This window comes from Salmo salar, chromosome ssa01 (assembly GCF_905237065.1).
Source record: "Salmo salar chromosome ssa01, Ssal_v3.1, whole genome shotgun sequence".
In the NCBI taxonomy this organism is placed as follows: Eukaryota; Metazoa; Chordata; class Actinopteri; order Salmoniformes; family Salmonidae; genus Salmo; species Salmo salar.
The window spans coordinates 149,301,207-149,321,206 of record NC_059442.1 but is presented as its reverse complement, the minus strand read 5'-3'; the positions used below and the strand labels follow the sequence as shown (position 1 = coordinate 149,321,206).

General features: G+C 47.5%; 1 protein-coding gene across 1 annotated transcript; it reads left to right on the top strand.

Annotated features, from left to right (window-relative positions):
* The first annotated feature begins 628 nt into the window (after nt 1-628).
* tbca (tubulin cofactor a) lies at nt 629-18,238 on the top strand. Its single transcript, NM_001140987.1, is given in 4 exon segments — nt 629-804; nt 10,789-10,915; nt 16,282-16,368; nt 17,231-18,238. Coding segments are annotated over 4 exon segments (348 nt in total). The 5' UTR covers nt 629-751; the 3' UTR covers nt 17,312-18,238.
* Nucleotides 18,239-20,000: the final 1,762 nt, after the last annotated feature.

Genomic DNA, 20,000 nt, shown 5'->3' with positions numbered 1-20,000 from the left:
CTCAAGTAAAATTGGGTAATGTTTCCTCCACTGCCCGCTATGGTGCTATAGGTGCCAAGGATTCAGACATGTTGCAGCAGTATGTGGAAAGGAGATCCCTCGATGTGAGAAATGTGCAGGAGGACATAGTCTGAGAGAGTGTACAGTTGGGATGGAGAAAGCACTTTCTTGCATTTATAGCCAAGGTGATCATCTGCACTGCGCTGATGGAGCAGAAAATAACAGAAGATATATGTGGTAGTTGCAGCAGCAGATACATATATGGGTATAAAAGATTTTAGTGCAGAAGATCTACAGGAAGTTTTGAGAGAAGGGGTTCCATCCTCCCAGGCCAACGCCCTGCTGTAATATCGTTTAGGGACAAAGTAATGGGATGGGGTGGTGGGTTTTTTGGGATAGTGTATAGGTGCAGGATAAGATAGTGCTGCAATTTAAGATTTTCTCGTTCCCCTTTTATCTTTTTTTGTTTGTGACCACAATTTGCAACCATCATTCCGACCTAAGAAAGGAAGCCATATGCAACACAGCGTCTAGTCTGCCGGAAAGTCAAACAAAGAAGAGGAAGAAGAAGAAAACGTGTTCAATGACTGTGATGCGCTCTCCTCCTCTCCCGCAGCACATAGTGCGCATGCTCACTCACAGTAATCTGCCCAGGATTTCGTGATATTATTGTGCTGTGTTGGATAGCAATAGTTTCACCGTTTTTCGATTGACTATCCGCTTATTGTTTCTTTTGAGAATATCAGTTAACATGGCAGATCCAAGAATACGACAGATCAAAATCAAGACTGGCGTAGTAAAGCGGTAAGTGCAGTTTTTACTTAATAAAATATTTAAAAGATAGCAGGCTAGCTAGTTAACTGGCTAACATGCTACACCCATGCTATACCCACAAGGCCGCGGATATCTACTTCGGCTCGAGACAGAAGTCAGACTGTGCTTCGAGAGTACTTCGCCGGCATATATTTAACTATACAACGGTGCTTTAGGGAGGTGTGTGAATTGTCAGTCAAAATATGGCCGTAACGACACAATAACCTGTAATTCTTAACATATTTGAATAATCTAAATTGTATGTTGTTGAGTGACATTTTCGCATTTCATACAACGTGTTTATAACAAGTACGCTTGTGCTAAGGTTAGCAAGTCATCCCTGTTGTGTTGCCTGTAACTGTTAACAGCTAGCATACAAGCTAACATGCTTTGCATTCACTTAGCAGGTGCGCAATAAGCAGAGGCTATCTGGCCTTATTATACTACAAGCTTGCTAGCTAGCTAACTGGCAGGATGGATAGTACTGCTACCATTGTATTCTCTTGTCATTCATCAGAGCCATATAGATCAGGCTTTGTAGCTACGTTTCCATGTGAATGTTGGCTACAGGCCTATTAATGACCAGTGACGGCACAATTGTAAACAGGCCTAAATGCAGGCATTTGATGCACTGAAGCTAATTTTCTGCAAACTCATTCTCATCTGAGCCAGCCTCTTTTTGTTGAAAAGGCAATCATGGTTTTCGCTTAGTTGCACAAATCAAGTTGTTGTGGTCACATACAGATTAAGCAGATGTTATTGCGCTTGTAGCGAAATGCTTGTGTTCCTACCTCCAACAATGCAGTATTATCTAACAATTCACAAAAATACACACGAGTCTAAAAGTAAAAGAATGGAATTAAGAAATATATCAATATTACGATGAGCAATGTCGGAATGGCATTGACTAAAATACAGTATCCATATGAAACGAGTAAAACAGTATGTAAACATGATTAAAGTGACCAGTGATTCCATGTCTATGTACAGTACATAGGGCAGCAACCTCTAAGTTGCAGGGTTGAGTAACCGGGTGGTAGCCGGCTAATGATGGCTATTTAACGGTCTGATTGCCTTTTGATGGAAGCTGTTTTTCAGTCTCTCTGTTCCAGCTTTGATGCACCTACCTGTACTGACCTCGCCTTCTGGATGATAGCGGGGTGAACAGGTAGTGGCTCAGGTGGTTGTTGTCCTTGATGATCTTTTGGCTTTCCTGTGACATCGGGTGCTTTAGGTATCCTGGAGGGCAGGCAGTGTGCCCCCACACAACGCACCACCCTCTGGAGAGCCCTGCGGTTGCGGGCGGTTTAGTTGCCGTACCAGGCGGTGATACAGCCCGACAGGATTCTCTCAATTGTACATCTGTAAAAGTTTCTGAAGGTCTTGGGGGCCAAGCCAAATTTCTTCAGCCTCCTGAGGTTGAAGAGGCATTGTTTCACCTTCACAACACTGTCTGTGTGGGTGGACCATTTCAGATTGTCAGTGATGTGTACTAGAGGTCGACCGATTAATCAGAATGGCCAATTTCAAGTTTTCATAACAATCGGAAATCTTAAATAAAAAAAAAATTTATATATATTTTTTTACAGCAGCAGTTTGGGCCGCCTGGCTCATTGCGAACTGTGAAGATTATTTCTTCCTAACAAAGACAGCTGACTTCGCCAAACGGGGGATGATTTAACAAAAGCGCATTTGCGAAAAAAGCACAATCGTTGCACGACTGTACCTAACCATAAACATCAATGCCTTTCTTATAATCAATACACAGAAGTATATATTTTTAAACCTGCATATTTAGCTAAAAGAAATCCAGGTTAGCAGGCAATATTAACCAGGTGAAATTGTGTCATTATGCGTTCATTGCACGCAGAGTCAGGGTATATGCAACAGTTTGGGCCGCCTGGCTCGTTGCAAACTAATTTGCCAGAATTGTACGTAATTATGACATAACATTGAAGGTTGTGCAATGTAACAGGAATATTTAGACTTATGGATGCCACCCGTTAGATAAAATACGGAACGGTTCCGTATTTCACTGACAGGAAAAAACGTTTTGTTTTCGAGATGATAGTTTCCGGATTCGACCATATTAATGACCTAATGCTCGTATTTCTGTGTGTTATTATGTTATAATTAAGTCTATGATTTGATAGAGCAGTCTGACTGAGCGATGGTAGGCACCAGCAGGCTCGTTCATTCAAACAGCACATTCGTGCATTTTGCCAGCAGCCCTTCGCTGTGCTTCAAGCTGTTTATGACTTCAAGCCTGTCAACTCCCAAGATTAGGCTGGTGTAACCGATGTGAAATGGCTAGCTAGTTAGCAGGGTGCGCGCTAATAGCGTTTCAAACGTCACTCGCTCTGAGACTTGGAGTAGTTGTTCCCCTTGCTCTGCATGGGTAACGCTGCTTCGAGGGTGGCTGTTGTCGATGTGTTCCTGGTTCGAGCCCAGGTAGGAGCGAGGAGAGGGACGGAAGCTATACTGTTACACTGGCAATACTAAAGTGCCTATAAGAACATCCAATAGTTAAAGGTATATGAAATACAAATCGTATAGAGAGAAATAGTCCTATAATTCCTATAATAACTACAACCTAAAACTTCTTACCTGGGAATATTGAAGACTCATGTTAAAAGGAACCACCAGCTTTCATATGTTCTCATGTTCTGAGCAAGGAACTTAAACGTTAGCTTTTTTACATGGCACATATTGCACTTTTACTTTCTTCTCCAACACTTTGTTTTTGCATTATTTAAACCAAATTGGACATGTTTCATTATTTATTTGAGGCTAAATTGATTTAATTGATGTATTATATTAAGTTAAAATAAGTGTTCATTCAGTATTGTTGTAATTGTCATTATTACAAATAAATAAAAAAAATCGGCTGATAAATCGGTATCGGCTTTTTTTTGGCACCCCCAACAATTAGTATTGGTATCGGTGTTGAAAAATTATAATCGGTCGACCTCTAATGTGTACTCTGAGGAACTTGAAGCTTTTCACCTTCTCCGCTGCGTGCTCCCTTTTCTGTCTCCCGAAGTCCACGATCAATTCCTTTGTTTTGTTGAGGGAGAGGTTATTTTCCTGGCACCACTCCGCCAGGGCCCTCACCTCCTCCCTGTAGGCTGTCTCGTCATTGTTGGTAATCAGGCCTACTACTGTTGTCGTCTGCAAACTTGATTATTGAGTTGGAGGCGTGCGTGGCCACGCAGTCATGGGTGAACAGGGAGTACAGGAGGAGGCTGAGCATGCACCCTTGTTGTTTCCTGCCTTCACCACATGGGGGCGCCCCATCAGGAAGTCCAGGACACAGCTGTACAGGGTAGGGTTCATACCCAGGGCCCCAAGCTTAATGATGAGCTTGAAGGGTACTATGGTGTTGAAGGCTGAGCTACAGTCAATGAACAGCATTCTTACTTAGGTATTCCTCTTTTCCAGATGGGATAGGGCAGTGTGATTGCATCGTCTGTGGATCTATTGAGGTGGTATGCAATTTGGAGTGGGTCTATGGTGTAAGGTGGAGGTGATATGATCCTTAACTAGCCTCTCAAAGCACTTCATGATGACAGAAGTGAGTGCTACGGGGCGATAGTCATTTAGTTCAGTTACCTTTGCTTTCTTGGGTACAGGAACAATGATGGACATCTTGAAGCAAGTGGGGACAGCAGACCGGGATAGGGAGAGATTGAATATTTCCGTAAACACTTCAGCCAGCTGGTCTGAGGACGCGGCTAGGGATGCAGTCTGGGCCGGCAGCCTTGCGAGGGTTAACACGCTTAAATGGCTTACTCACATCGGCCACAGAGAGCGAGACCCACAGTCCTTGGGAGCGGGCCGCGTCGGTGGCACTGTGTTATCCTCAAAGCGGGCAAAGAAGGTGTTTAGCTTATCTGGGAACAAGACGTCAATGTCCGCGACGTGGCTAGTTTTCCTTTTGTAATCAATGATTGTCTGTAGACCCTGCCACATATGTCTCGTGTCTGAGCCGTTGTATTGCGACTCCACTTTCTCTGCACTGATGTTTTGCCTATTTGATTGCCTTACAGAGGGAATAACTACACTGTTTGTAATCAACCATATTCCCAGTCACCTTGTGGTTAAATGCGGTGGTTTGCACTTTCAGTTTTGTGTGAATGCTACCATCTATCCATGGTTTTTGGTTTGGGTAGGCTTTAATAGTCACAGTGGGAACAACATCCCCTATACCACATAGGTCTCTCGTCTGAGCCGTTGAATTGCGACTCCACTTTCTCTGTACTGATGTTTTGCCTATTTGACTCCCGAGTGGCACAGTGGTCTAAGACACTGCATGTCAGTGCTAGAGGCATCACTGCAGTACCTGGTTCGAATCCAGGCTGCATCACACCCGGCTATGATTGGGAATCCCACAGGGCTGCATAAAATTGGCCCAGCGTCGTCCGGGTTTGGCCGGGGTAGGCCGTCATTGTAAATAAGAATTTGTTATTGACGAACCTGTGTGGTTAAATAAAGGTTAAATAAAAATATATATACACTTCCTGATGAACTCGGTCACCGTGTCTGTGTATACGTCAATGTTATTCTCAGAGGCAACCCGGAACATATCCCAGTCCATGTGATCAAAACAATCTTGAAGCATGGATTCCGATTGGTCAGACCAGCATTGAATAGACCTTAGCACGGGTACTTCCTGTTTGAGTTTCTGCCTATAGGAGCAGGATGGAGTCGTGATCTGATATGTCTAAGGGAGGGCGGGGGAGGGCCTTGTAGCCATCCCGGAAGGGGGAGTAACAATGTAAGAGAGTTTTTAATGCATGAGTACTATAGTACTTTGGTAGCGTTTTCTTCAAATTTGCTTTGTTAATATCCACAGCTACAATAAATGCAGCCTCAGGATATGTGGTTTCCAGTTTCCACAAAGTCCAGTGTAGTTCCTTGAGGGCCGTTGTGGTATTGGCTCGAGGGGGAATATACACCGCTGTGACTATAACCAAAGAGAATTCTTTTGTGAGGTAATACGGTCGGCATTTGATTGTGAGGTATTCTAGGTCGGGTGAACAAAAGGACTTGAGTTGCTGTACGTTACCACAACCACACCGTAAGTAGTTGATCATAAAAGATACACCACCGCCGTTCTTCTTCCTGGAGAGTTCTTTATTCCTGTCTCCGCAGTGCACTGAGAACCCAGATGGCTGTATGGACGGGGGCAGTATTTCCGGAGAGAGCCACGATTCCGTGAAACAGAGTATTAGGTTCTGGGTGCAATTATTATTATATCCTGGGTGCAAATGACTGATGTTTTTCCTGACAGGGCATTCAGTCCCCACAGTCCAACATCTGACCATCATCTGTTGTTTTTTCAGTTGAACAAACAAAAGCAGTCAGGATAAGATCTAATTCCCTAATCACTGTTATTATACTTTTAATTCCAGCATACTTTTCTTTCTGTTGCAGACATTTGATATTTTCATTCAGGCTAATCTCCTGAAAGCTACTCAGAGCTTCTATTGAAAAAATTCTGTCATAACGCACTGGGTGTCAAAATAGGTCTATTTGCTAATCCATAAATTGTAATGTAGGTCTAAGTATGAAGAGGATTTCTCTCGGTCTTGCTCTCCCCCCTGGTTCCCTCTGTCCCTGGCCCTTTGTGTAAATGTGCTATCGATCTTATTTTGATTAGGGTCACATTACTAACGGGGCTCCCTGATGAGTGTGGGTAATGGCGGTGATGTCACAGAGAGGGTGTCTGATGGAGAAACTGTAGGCCCGCTGGTGTAATGAGAGGTGGTGCAGGTTCAAACACATCTCCATTCTAGAATGGCTTCCTTTACATTATAAAACATCTCCATTCTCATTCCTTTCCCATTCAGAATAGGTTAATTTCATCATTAGCTGTGCTAGAAATGTAATATTTTACTGGGGTATAAAGTAAGGAGAGATCCATTACCCATTCAGTGGCTCCAGCATGACCTTGATAAGGGAACCTGCAGCCTCTGTTCACAGTCAGATGGAACAGACTGCCTTTGCTCTCCCTGTACTCTACCCTACTATTTCTTCCTGTCTCTCTCTCTCCCCCCCGCGCTCTCTCTCTCTCTCTCCCGCTCTCTCTCTCTCTCTCCCGCTCTCTCTCTCTCTCTCCCGCTCTCTCTCTCTCTCCCGCTCTCTCTCTCTCCCCGCTCTCTCTCTCTCCCCGCGCTCTCTCTCTCTCTCCCCCGCGCTCTCTCTCTCTCTCCCCCGCGCTCTCTCTCTCTCCCCCGCTCTCTCTCTCCCCGCGCTCTCTCTCTCCCCGCGCTCTCTCTCTCCCCGCGCTCTCTCTCTCCCCGCGCTCTCTCTCTCTCCCCGCTCTCTCTCTCCCCGCTCTCTCTCTCCCCGCCTCTCTCTCTCTCCCCGCTCTCTCTCTCTCCCCGCGCTCTCTCTCTCCCCGCGCTCTCTCTCTCCCCCGCGCTCTCTCTCTCCCCCGCGCTCTCTCTCTCTCCCCGCTCTCTCTCTCTCCCCGCGCTCTCTCTCTCCCCCGCGCTCTCTCTCTCCCCCGCGCTCTCTCTCTCTCCCCGCTCTCTCTCTCTCTCTCCCCGCGCTCTCTCTCTCCCCCGCTCTCTCTCTCTCTCCCCGCACTCTCTCTCTCTCTCCCCGCTCTCTCTCTCTCTCTCCCCGCCTCTCTCTCTCTCTCCCCGCTCTCTCTCTCTCTCTCCCCGCTCTCTCTCTCTCTCTCCCGCTCTCTCTCTCTCTCTCTCCCCGCTCTCTCTCTCCCGCTCTCTCTCTCTCCCGCTCTCTCTCTCCCGCTCTCTCTCTCTCCCCGCTCTCTCTCTCCCCGCTCTCTCTCCCCCGCTCTCTCTCTCCCCGCCTCTCTCTCCCCGCTCTCTCTCTCTCCCCGCTCTCTCTCCCCCGCTCTCTCTCTCCCCGCTCTCTCTCTCCCCTCGCTCTCTCTCCCTCGCTCTCTCTCCCCGCTCGCTTCTCTCTCCCCCTCTCGCTCTCCGCTCTCTCTCTCTCCCCGCTCTCTCTCTCCCCGCTTCTCTCTCTCCCGCTCTCTCTCTCTCCCCGCTCTCTCTCTCCCGCTCTCTCTCTCTCCCTCGCTTCTCTCTCTCCCGCTCGCTTTCTCTCTCTCCCGGGCCGCTTTCTCTCTCCCGCTCGCTTCTCTCTCCCGCTCGCTTTCTCCCGCTCTCTCTCTCTCTCGCTCTCTCTCCCGCTCTCTCTCTCTCTCCCGCTCGCTCTCTCTCTCCCTTCGCTTCTCTCTCTCTCCCTCGCTCTCTCTCTCTCTCCTCGCTCTCTCTCTCTCTCCCTCGCTCTCTCTCTCTCTCTCCCTCGCTCTCTCTCTCTCTCTCCCTCGCTCTCTCTCTCTCTCTCCCTCGCTCTCTCTCTCTCTCTCTCTCCTCGCTCTCTCTCTCTCTCCTCGCTTCTCTCTCTCTCCTCGCTCTCTCTCTCTCCCCTCGCTCTCTCTCTCCCCTCGCTCTCTCTCTCCCTCCTCTCTCTCTCTCCTCGCTCTCTCTCCTCGCTCTCTCTCTCTCCTCGCTCTCCCGCTCTCTCTCTCTCCCCGCTCTCTCTCTCCCGCTCGCTTCTCTCTCCCGCTCGCTTTCTCTCTCTCTCTCCTCGCTCTCTCTCTCTCTCTCTCTCGCTCTCTCTCTCTCTCTCCCCGCTCTCTCTCTCTCTCTCCCCCGCTCTCTCTCTCTGTCTCCCGCTCTCTCTCTCTCCCCGCTCTCTCTCTCTCTCTGTCCCCGCTCTCTCTCTGTCTCCCGCTCTCTCTCTGTCTCCCGCTCTCTCTCTGTCTCCCGCTCTCTCTCTCTCTCCCGCTCTCTCTCTCTCTCCCGCTCTCTCTCTCTCTCCCGCTCTCTCTCTCTCTCCCCGCTCTCTCTCTGTCTCCCGCTCTCTCTCTCTCTCCCCGCTCTCTCTCTCTCTGTCTCCCGCTCTCTCTCTCCCTCGCTCTCTCTCTGTCTCCCCGCTCTCTCTCTCTCCCTCGCTCTCCCTCTCCCTCGCTCTCTCTCTCCCTCGCTCTCTCTCTCCTCGCTCTCTCTCTCTCGCTCTCCCGCTCTCCCTCGCTCTCTCTCTCCCTCGCTCTCTCTCTCTCCCCGCTCTCTCTCTGTCTCCCTCGCTCTCTCTCTGTCTCCCTCGCTCTCTCTCTCTCCCTCGCTCTCTCTCTCTCCCTCGCTCTCTCTCTCCCTCGCTCTCTCTCTCCCTCGCTCTCTCTCTCTCTCCCTCGCTCTCTCTCGCTCTCCCTCGCTCTCTCTCTCCCTCGCTCTCTCTCTCCTCGCTCTCTCTCCCTCGCTCTCTCTCTCCTCGCTCTCTCTCTCTCTCCCTCGCTCTCTCTCTCTCTCGCGCTCGCTCGCTCGCTCTCTCTCCGCTCTCTCTCTCTCCCGCTCTCTCTCTCTCCCGCTCTCTCTCTCTCCCGCTCTCTCTCTCTCCCGCTCTCTCTCTCTCCGCTCTCTCTCTCTCCCGCTCTCTCTCTCTCTCTCTCCCGCTCTCTCTCTCTCTCTCCCGCTCTCTCTCTCTCTCCCCGCTCTCTCTCTCTCTCTCTCTCTCTCTCTCTCTCTCTCTCTCTCTCTCTCTCTCTCTCATTCCTCATATGAGAGAGAGAGAGAGAGAGCGACTCTCATTCCTCATATGAGAGAGAGAGAGAGAGAGTAAGGCATAGTAAGGCCTGTTCCAGTGGCTTTGTGGTGTTGTACATTCCAGTCAGTACCTCTTCTCTGCCCTAGCGAGGCAGATGCCCTTAATAAAATGACAACAGTAATTTGGCTTTGTCATTCGGCATTGGGCTAGGCCGGGGCTCAAAAATACAGTGCTGTTGGAGGAGGCAGCGGCCGAATGCGTGTCGGAGCTCTAATTCCCTTTTCTTCCTTATTTTCCAGAGAGATGCCTTTTCCATTAAGTCCAGGGTGGCAGGTCTATTTAAAAGCAGCCACGACCCCACCCCTCATTCACACACACAGCGCTCCTAGACCCAGCCTGAGAGAAATAAAACATTAACATCAGGTCTAGATGAGAGAAGGTGGGGGTGGACATTTTTATTAGACTGTCCTTCAGTTTTATTCAAATTATTTAAATCCCCCTTTCCTCTCCTTCCCCTCTCCCTCATTGCTGCTGCCTTTTCCTCTAAATAACCTCAGAGGTGACATCCTTCATTCGGTGTAAAGCCTGAGAGAGGAGGAGAGGAAAAGAGAGGTGGAGGGCTCCTCTGCTGTTCGTTGTTGCATATGCTGCCCGTTTAAACAGCATCTTGATGGAAACGTATTAAAATGAGCGATAATTGACGTAAAATATGACAGAGTGCCGTTGGCTTCCTCAGCTAAGCAAGGCGCCACAGCAACACTGAGGAGAGGGTGTTTCTGGGTAATGGACCTGATTAATGAAGGATTGCACATGAACCAACGCACACAGCTGATTTTATGAAAAATGAATTCCACGTTGTCATCCCGACAAGCAAAGCTGCAGCCGGAAAAATACTATTAGTCGGGAATCATTATCAATAGCAATATTTTCAAACTCCATTATGCCAATGAAGATCTGAATTGATTTAATAGATTTAGTTCCATTTGGTCCGTAATTGATAAATAATCAACATTTATCAATGTACTCAAGCCCATTTTCACTAACAATCAAGGAAGAGTGGTCCATTTATCACCTGACTTGGTCCAAATTTGAAACTAAATTGATGATCAATTAATGGTAGAAAGGCCCAGTAGTGTGTGTCCTGCTAGAGGTGGCAGTTAAGGGGAGACCGTCAGATAAGTGTGGTGATCAGGCAAGGAGGGCATGGGGCTGTACCGTAGTAGACCCACAGTTGTATTATACCCACACTGGACATATCGGTTAGGTTACTATTACTTCACCTGGTGGTTAGTTGAATGAGAACTCCTCCTCCTTGACGTCTTGAGGGCTTCAATGATACAGCTTCTGGTGTTTGTGTTAACTAATCTAGTAGGCATGAACTTTGATTCGTTTTTATTGTGTTGTGTTTAACTACACTGTACTGTGTCTTGTCATCTGTTATTTACTCCCCAGGCTGGTGAAGGAGAAGGTCATGTACGTCAAGGAGACCAGGCAGCAGGAGGAGAAGATTGAACGACTGAAAGCAGAGGCCTGCGATGAAGAGGCCGACTCCGAGGCCAAGTATGTCATCAAGAAACAGGTGGGTAAAAACACAGGAGAATAAAGGATGTTTACATTCAGTTGTAAACATACTTTACATACATAGGCCAACCCATACTTTACATGAAGTTGCTTTTATAGCTGTAAAGTAACGATGTTATAACTATAGTAACGTTGCATTATTAAGTTGTTACATAGTCATTTAGTATTGTTTTGTGCTTGGATATTGAATGGATTTTAGAGATATTTTTTTTATACAAGATGTTAAAATGCTGTACAATGTTACTTTGTTACTACACAGGTATAAGAGCAACTTAATGGAAAGTGTTAGGAAGTGGTTTAAAAGGGATGCATTATAGCTTAAATCACACTGAATGTTCTTCTTAGTCAACATTTTATTTGTGACCTTCATTGCTAAATGTGGAAGCTTTCTAATGTGCTTTATTTAACAAACCTATTGTCAAATAGAATTCTAGTAGAGTAGCGAACAGACATTGCCAGTAGCCCTACATTCACTTTAATGAGGTCAGCTTAGTATCATTATGAACAATTAGTCTTGGAGGTGGGGGGGATCGTTAGCGATTTAGTCATTTGCTGATTTAATGACATTATGTAACTTTGGAGGAGTTTGATAATTACTGACACATGCTGGTAATTTACAGCCGCTAGAAGATCGCTGGTGCATATCCTCTTCATCTCCCTCGCTCTCTTTCGCTCTTAGTCCTTCTCTCCCTCCATCATTTTCCCTGCTTAGATTAGAATGAGAGGGTGATAGACAATAAAGACCCACGGTGGCTTGTGTCCTCTGTGTGCCCTACCTCACAACCTTTGTTTTCATCTCAGCTATTCAAGGGATTACACCTTGTGGAGAAGATCATCTGTCATGCTTTCATGCAATAGGCGGATGGATGGAGATCAGGATGGATGGATGGAGATCAGGATGGATGGATGGAGATCAGGATGGATGGATGGAAATCAGGATGGATGGATGGAAATCTGGATGGATGGAGATCAGGATGGAGGGCAGGTTGGATGGATGGATGGATGGAGATCTGGATGGATGGAAATCTGGATGGATGGAGATCTGGATGGATGGAGATCAGGATGGAGGGCAGGGTGGATGGATGGAGATCAGGATGGATGGAGATCAGGATGGATGGAGAGTGGGTGGATGGATGGATGGATGGAGGGCAAGGTGGATGGATGGATGGATGGATGGATGGAGGGCAGGGTGGATGGAGGGCTGGATGAATGGAGGGCTGGATGGATGGATGGATGGAGGGCAGGGTGGATGGAGGGCAGGGTGGATGGATGGAGGGCAGGGTGGATGGATGGAGGGCAGGGTGGATGGATGGATGGATGGAGGGCAGGGTGGATGGATGGATGGATGGATGGATGGATGAATGGCAGGGTGGATGGATGGAGGGCAGTACTGTCATGGCTAACCAAACAGCCTACAGTGGATCTGACAGGCTGTCTGCGAATTGACCAGTAGGCCTAGTTGGGCATCAAGTCACACTGTGGCTTGTCCACAAATTCACATTGCTTATTTTGGTCCGCAAATGTAGACATTTAAAAACTATAATTCCAGATTTTATTTGGGTTAACATTATATTTTTTATGTTCCACTGTGGAATTGGCTGAATAGTTGGAGGGAGGGAGATCTGGATGGATGGAGGGCAGGGTGGATGGATGGATGGAGGGCAGGATGGATGCAGGGTGGGTGGATGGATGGAGGGCAGGATGGATGCAGGGTGGGTGGATGGATGGATGGATGGATGCAGGGTGGATGGATGGATGGAGGGCAGGATGGATGCAGGGTGGGTGGATGGATGGATGAAGGGCAGCGTGGATTAGTTATGTGTCTTGATCCTGCTGCTGATGGGATCATTCCACTGCACTGGTACTGGGAGGGCAACCTGACCTCTACCTCACCGTGTCTGTGTTCATCACTGCCTGTCTCTCCACCTCACCGTGTCTGTGTTCATCACTGCCTGTCTCTCCACCTCACCGTGTCTGTGTTCATCACTGCCTGTCTCTCCACCTCACCGTGTCTGTGTTCATCACTGCCTGTCTCTCCACCTCACCGTGTCTGTGTTCATCACTGCCTGTCTCTCCACCTCACCGTGTCTGTGTTCATCACTGCCTGTCTCTCCACCTCACCGTGTCTGTGTTCATCACTGCCTGTCTCTCCACCTCACCGTGTCTGTGTTCATCACTGCCTGTCTCTCTCCACCTCACCGTGTCTGTGTTCATCACTGCCTGTCTCTCCACCTCACCGTGTCTGTGTTCATCACTGCCTGTCTCTCTCCACCTCACCGTGTCTGTGTTCATCACTGCCTGTCTCTCCACCTCACCGTGTCTGTGTTCATCACTGCCTGTCTCTCTCCACCTCACCGTGTCTGTGTTCATCACTGCCTGTCTCTCCACCTCACCGTGTCTGTGTTCATCACTGCCTGTCTCTCTCCACCTCACCGTGTCTGTGTTCATCACTGCCTGTCTCTCTCCACCTCACCGTGTCTGTGTGTGTATCACTGCCTGTCTCTCCACCTCACCGTGTCTGTGTGTGTATCACTGCCTGTCTCTCCACCTCACCGTGTCTGTGTTCATCACTGCCTGTCTCTCCACCTCACCGTGTCTGTGTTCATCACTGCCTGTCTCTCTCCACCTCACCGTGTCTGTGTTCATCACTGCCTGTCTCTCCACCTCACCGTGTCTGTGTTCATCACTGCCTGTCTCTCCACCTCACCGTGTCTGTGTTCATCACTGCCTGTCTCTCTCCACCTCACCGTGTCTGTGTTCATCACTGCCTGTCTCTCCACCTCACCGTGTCTGTGTGTGTATCACTGCCTGTCTCTCCACCTCACTGTGTCTGTGTGTGTATCACTGCCTGTCTCTCCACCTCACCGTGTCTGTGTGTGTATCACTGCCTGTCTCTCCACCTCACCGTGTCTGTGTTCATCACTGCCTGTCTCTCCACCTCACCGTGTCTGTGTGTGTATCACTGCCTGTCTCTCCACCTCACCGTGTCTGTGTTCATCACTGCCTGTCTCTCCACCTCACCGTGTCTGTGTGTTCATCACTGCCTGTCTCTCTCCACCTCACCGTGTCTGTGTGTGTATCACTGCCTGTCTCTCCACCTCACCGTGTCTGTGTGTTCATCACTGCCTGTCTCTCCACCTCACCGTGTCTGTGTGTGTATCACTGCCTGTCTCTCTCCACCTCACCGTGTCTGTGTGTTCATCACTGCCTGTCTCTCCACCTCACCGTGTCTGTGTTCATCACTGCCTGTCTCTCCACCTCACCGTCTCTGTGTGTTCATCACTGCCTGTCTCTCTCCACCTCACCGTGTCTGTGTTCATCACTGCCTGTCTCTCCACCTCACCGTGTCTGTGTGTGTATCACTGCCTGTCTCTCCACCTCACCGTGTCTGTGTTCATCACTGCCTGTCTCTCCACCTCACCGTGTCTGTGTTCATCACTGCCTGTCTCCACCTCACCGTGTCTGTGTTCATCACTGCCTGTCTCTCTCCACCTCACCGTGTCTGTGTTCATCACTGCCTGTCTCTCTCCACCTCACCGTGTCTGTGTTCATCACTGCCTGTCTCTCTCCACCTCACCGTGTTTGTGTTCATCACTGCCTGTCTCTCCACCTCACCGTGTCTGTGTTCATCACTGCCTGTCTCTCCACCTCACTGTGTCTGTGTTCATCACTGCCTGTCTCTCCACCTCACCGTGTCTGTGTGTGTGTATCACTGCCTGTCTCTCCACCTCACCGTGTCTGTGTGTGTGTTCATCACTGCCTGTCTCTCCACCTCACCGTGTCTGTGTGTGTATCACTGCCTGTCTCTCTCCACCTCACCGTGTCTGTGTGTTCATCACTGCCTGTCTCTCCACCTCACCGTGTCTGTGTGTGTGTGTATCACTGCCTGTCTCTCCACCTCACCGTGTCTGTGTTCATCACTGCCTGTCTCTCCACCTCACCGTGTCTGTGTGTGTGTGTGTATCACTGCCTGTCTCTCCACCTCACCGTGTCTGTGTGTGTATCACTGCCTGTCTCTCTCCACCTCACCGTGTCTGTGTGTTCATCACTGCCTGTCTCTCCACCTCACCGTGTCTGTGTGTGTATCACTGCCTGTCTCTCCACCTCACCGTGTCTGTGTTCATCACTGCCTGTCTCTCCACCTCACCGTGTCTGTGTGTGTATCACTGCCTGTCTCTCCACCTCACCGTGTCTGTGTTCATCACTGCCTGTCTCTCCACCTCACCGTGTCTGTGTGTGTGATCACTGCCTGTCTCTCCACCTCACCGTGTCTGTGTGTGTATCACTGCCTGTCTCTCCACCTCACCGTGTCTGTGTGTGTGTGTATCACTGCCTGTCTCTCCACCTCACCGTGTCTGTGTGTGTATCACTGCCTGTCTCTCCACCTCACCGTGTCTGTGTGTGTGTGTATCACTGCCTGTCTCTCCACCTCACCGTGTCTGTGTGTGTATCACTGCCTGTCTCTCTCCACCTCACCGTGTCTGTGTGTGTATCACTGCCTGTCTCTCTCCACCTCACCGTGTCTGTGTGTGTATCACTGCCTGTCTCTCCACCTCACCGTGTCTGTGTGTGTATCACTGCCTGTCTCTCCACCTCACCGTGTCTGTGTGTGTATCACTGCCTGTCTCTCCACCTCACCGTGTCTGTGTGTGTATCACTGCCTGTCTCTCCACCTCACCGTGTCTGTGTGTGTGTTCATCACTGCCTGTCTCTCCACCTCACCGTGTCTGTGTGTGTATCACTGCCTGTCTGTCCACCTCCAGAATGTCTTAGCGGTGTGTTTGACTAACAGTGTTAGCTGAGTCCTCTGTGCTCTTTAGGATGCCAGTCAAGGGAATTCCCCATTCGCTTTGCCTTTCCAGAGTATCTCAGACCCAGACATCTCAGGCTCCAACTTAGCTTCCCCACAGGCGTAGTAATACCTCTCCATGCATGATCTTCATGCCGCTACCTCTCTGCTCTGGTCTTCTCCACTCACCCATGTGTGCTGGAGGCAGAGCGAGGTGAGGACCCCTGCTGCTGCCCAACTCCCTGCCCGATCAATAACTATATAACATTTTTCACGCAGGCAGAGAGCTTGTTGTGGGATGTTAACCTTAGCACAGCATATGTGGGATACTAAACCAAGACAAAACCTATTTCAGGGAACTGCACAGTGGAGCTATTGAAGCTGTAACACTTTGTTTTTCAACCTTTAATACATTACAATCAAAGGCAGTGTTTTTCAACCTTTTTGAAAAACTTGTTTTGCTTGTAGGACCCCTTGAAGAAAATAGAACACAACTGATATGTTTCTAAATGATGAAGATGGTAATGAAGATGGTGGTGTTGATGAATAATCTGTGTTTTCTCTGTGTGTTTCAGTTGGAGGTGCTACAGGAGTCCAAGATGATGATTCCAGACTGTCACAGGCGTTTGACCATAGCACACGCTGACCTGTCCCAGATACTAGTAAGCACGGCTCTGTTAGGAAGGGAAACGTTGAGGAACCAGACTCATCCTCCTTTCTTTCTTGCTGCAGATTTATCCATGATACTGTTTTTGGCTTCCATGTTGGTGTGTGTGTCTGTCTAAAGTGACATGCTGATCGTGCAGGTGTGTCTGTCTAAAGTGACACACTGATCATGCAGGGTGTGTGTGTGTGACTGTCTATAGTGACACATTGATCATGCAGGTGTGTGACTGTCTAGTGACCGATATAAGAAGCCAGATTGAGGAACACACACCCCACCTCCACACATATGCATGTCTCAGGGTCCTCACAATTAGCAGAGAGCAGGACTCAGGCAGCCGTGGCCTCACTGAGAGACACGTGCGGAAGGGAGAGGAGGAGAGAGGAAATCACAGATGACTCCTCTGGGGGGGGGGGGTTGACAGTGTCCCTCTCCACCTCCTACCAAAGCCCACTCTCACCCCTTCCAACACACACACACACACACATTACAGTTCATTAGCAGTTCTGTCACTGCGGTGGTCACCATAGGAACCCAGCAGCACTCGATTAGCACAGATGTGACCCTCACATACTTTTTTTTTACTGACTAGAACCGTTCCACTGTGAAATCAATATGTGGATTGTAAATGTTAATTTTATTAAAAATGGGCTACGCTAGGGTTAGGAAAAGGGCTTTAGTATGATCATTTGGTGAATAGCCATGTGAATTGACTGTGGACTTTTTAATGGCTAGGTTAACTATGGGTTGATTCTAGATGGTGAGTTAGATTTGGTATAATGCTATCTGCTGGGTTGGTCATTTTAACAGTGGGTATGATAGTGTTAGTATTGATATCCTGTATGTGCTTGTGTTTGCAGGAAACAGAAGAGGACTTGGCTGAAGCAGAGGAGTACAAAGAGGCCAGGACCGTATTGGATTCAGTGAAGCTTGAAGGATGATGTTCTCACTCTGTAATGCACTACTTAAATGTCTATTCCATTCATCTGGGCTTGTTTGGAAACACAGACAAACAAAATCGTTCAGCATCTTTTTCTCGCTCTTTATTTTTTATTTCTACATTTGAAATCAACGTGCAGTCTGATCTCGACATCCTTCTCCAGAGTGTACAATCTCACACAAGCAGCAAATAAAACCCTATTTCTTTTCTTACCATGGGGGTTTGCTTCTTCAACTATACAGCTACAAATGAAGCCTGGTTGAATTGTTTAACTCATGTTAAAGCTATACAATAGTACTGTAGTGTCTTGCATCAATTCATTTAGAAAGTGTTCCTCAATGTCTTGAATGGAGATATATTCTTCTTGATGATGACTGATTCAATATTTAGCCTAGTTTAATGTTTATTTGTTCTTAAGAATCAAGATAACAGTGAAAATAAGTGATGGACTGAAGAACATCCGAATGAGAGACTAGCTAGCTACACCATATCAAATTACATCCAACTATGTATCATCATATAACATCCGTCCTTTTGTCTGTGTCATGGGATTGGATAGAGAGAAATTGGCATGATGTCTGTTCCTAGAGGTAAAAATTCAGGACACCGACCTCCGCTGGTCAATGAAGTCCATGCAGCCTAGTGATATCATCAGCACTGTCATGGCTAACCAGACAGTCTACAGTGGATCTGACAGGCTGTCTGCAAATTGACCAGTAGGCCTAGTTGGGCATCAAGTCACACTGTGGCTTGTCCACAAATTCACATTGCTTGTTTTGGTCCGCAAATGTAGACATTTAAAAACTATAATTCCAGATTTGATTTGGGTTACCATATTTTTTTATGTTCCAGTGTGGAATTGGCTGAATAGTTTCTGTTTACCTGACCAAAATATGCCTACCAAATAAAGGAAAAACATTCATTTCGTACATGGCCTATTTAAGATTAATTTCATTCCATTAGTTTAATTTTTTATTTTTTTATTTAAGTCTTTATAAAACCCTAAACTGCTTGAAGATGTTTGGTGTAGGCCAATATATTTATTAAAGCTGACAAACATGTATTAGGTTGCTAAGCCTGTGTTAAAATCACCCGATATTAATAATATCATTTGAATCTAAATGTTAAATCTCATGGCCATTTTTTCTCTAAATTCACCCTCTTTCGAGGATAAGGCACCCAAGACACCTAAATACCAGTCTAATTATGCAAGATAAAAAACCTGACTGGGCAGACAAATTAAGGTTACATTTGTCTTATTTTACAGATTTCGATAATTATCGGGATCACCCCGAAGTCTTATTAACGCCCTAATGAGGCGCGCGTCTCTCCGTGACATCCAGCCGCTCCATCTCGTTAAGGAAATCGCTCTTCAATGCTGATTATTTTATTTGGAACCATAATTATATTTATTTCGGATAAATCACGGTCTAATCGAGTCCGCGCAGAGGGCAGCGGCGCTAATTGAAGCATGAGATGCGGTGGTGGTCCGCGGGCGCTACCTGGATTTGTGATCAAACGTCGAGGCAAAGCGACGCACCTGGTGGATGTAGCCCTTGTCTACAGCGCCTCTCTCTTTTCTCGCTCCTCTTTCCTCCCCAGAACTCAAAGACAACAATTTATTACTTCTAATCCCCCGACTGTCACCAAATCACCTGCACGAAACAAGAATCTAATTTGTTAAACTGGCATTTCTGCAAATGGAAGATCGATTTAGAATTCTCTAATTGAGGGAATACAGACGCCCGATGAATTAGATTCACCCTGGATGAAGAGGAGGAGAGGAGAAGAATAAAAAGAAGGAAAAAGAGTCAACAAAAACCATCCTCGGTGTTAGCTCTCTGCACCGTGCGTGGCCCAAGACAAGAATGCACGCGGGAGAGTGGTGACGGGCATTGGTGGTGGTGACGGGCAAAAGGTAACACGCTGTGACTCTTGCATGAAACTCCCGGTGCGCCAGCGAATGCCCAAGGCCCCCGGTGGAAAGAGAGGTGCACTGGAAATCTCCAGTTCCAATAGGCCTACTGCGTATAGAATTACATTTGTTTTTCTTGTGGTTTTATTAAAAGTCACTCCTCATCTCCAGAGCGCGTGAAAATGTCTACTTTCCACTCAGATGCGCTGCATTAACTTGCAGGGGGCGAATTGGTTTGTTTGTCTATTTGTATTTCTATGTTGGATAAGATTGATGTGGGCTTGTTATGGGAATCTCAGCCAGGGAGAGAAGCCACTGCTTTGCTCCTTGTTGTTTACCCTAATTACAGCTTATTCAATTCAGCGAAATGAGGACCTTTATCTGACAAACACACACACACACACACATACACAGACACACACATACATATACACAGACACACTGTGTTAAATTATGGGTTACAATTTCGTTAGAGAAATACATAGTAAAGGTGTTGACATAGCCAAACACCAAGAATCCTTCGAATAAAAAAATGTATAAAGTAATAACAACATCAATAAATACAATCAAAATAATCATGTTTCACTATGGCACCAATTGCCTTATAGGCAGTTGGCAAAAAAATCTATCGGCCTATTAGCTTTCGAGTCCCTTATTTCAATATTTTGCAGGTTGCTGTTTATTTGCTATATTTGTTCGTGATGAACTCGTGATTTTATTCTATAAAATGTACTCAAAGGCCAATAATAAACAATAGCGTAGGCCTATTTGAGAT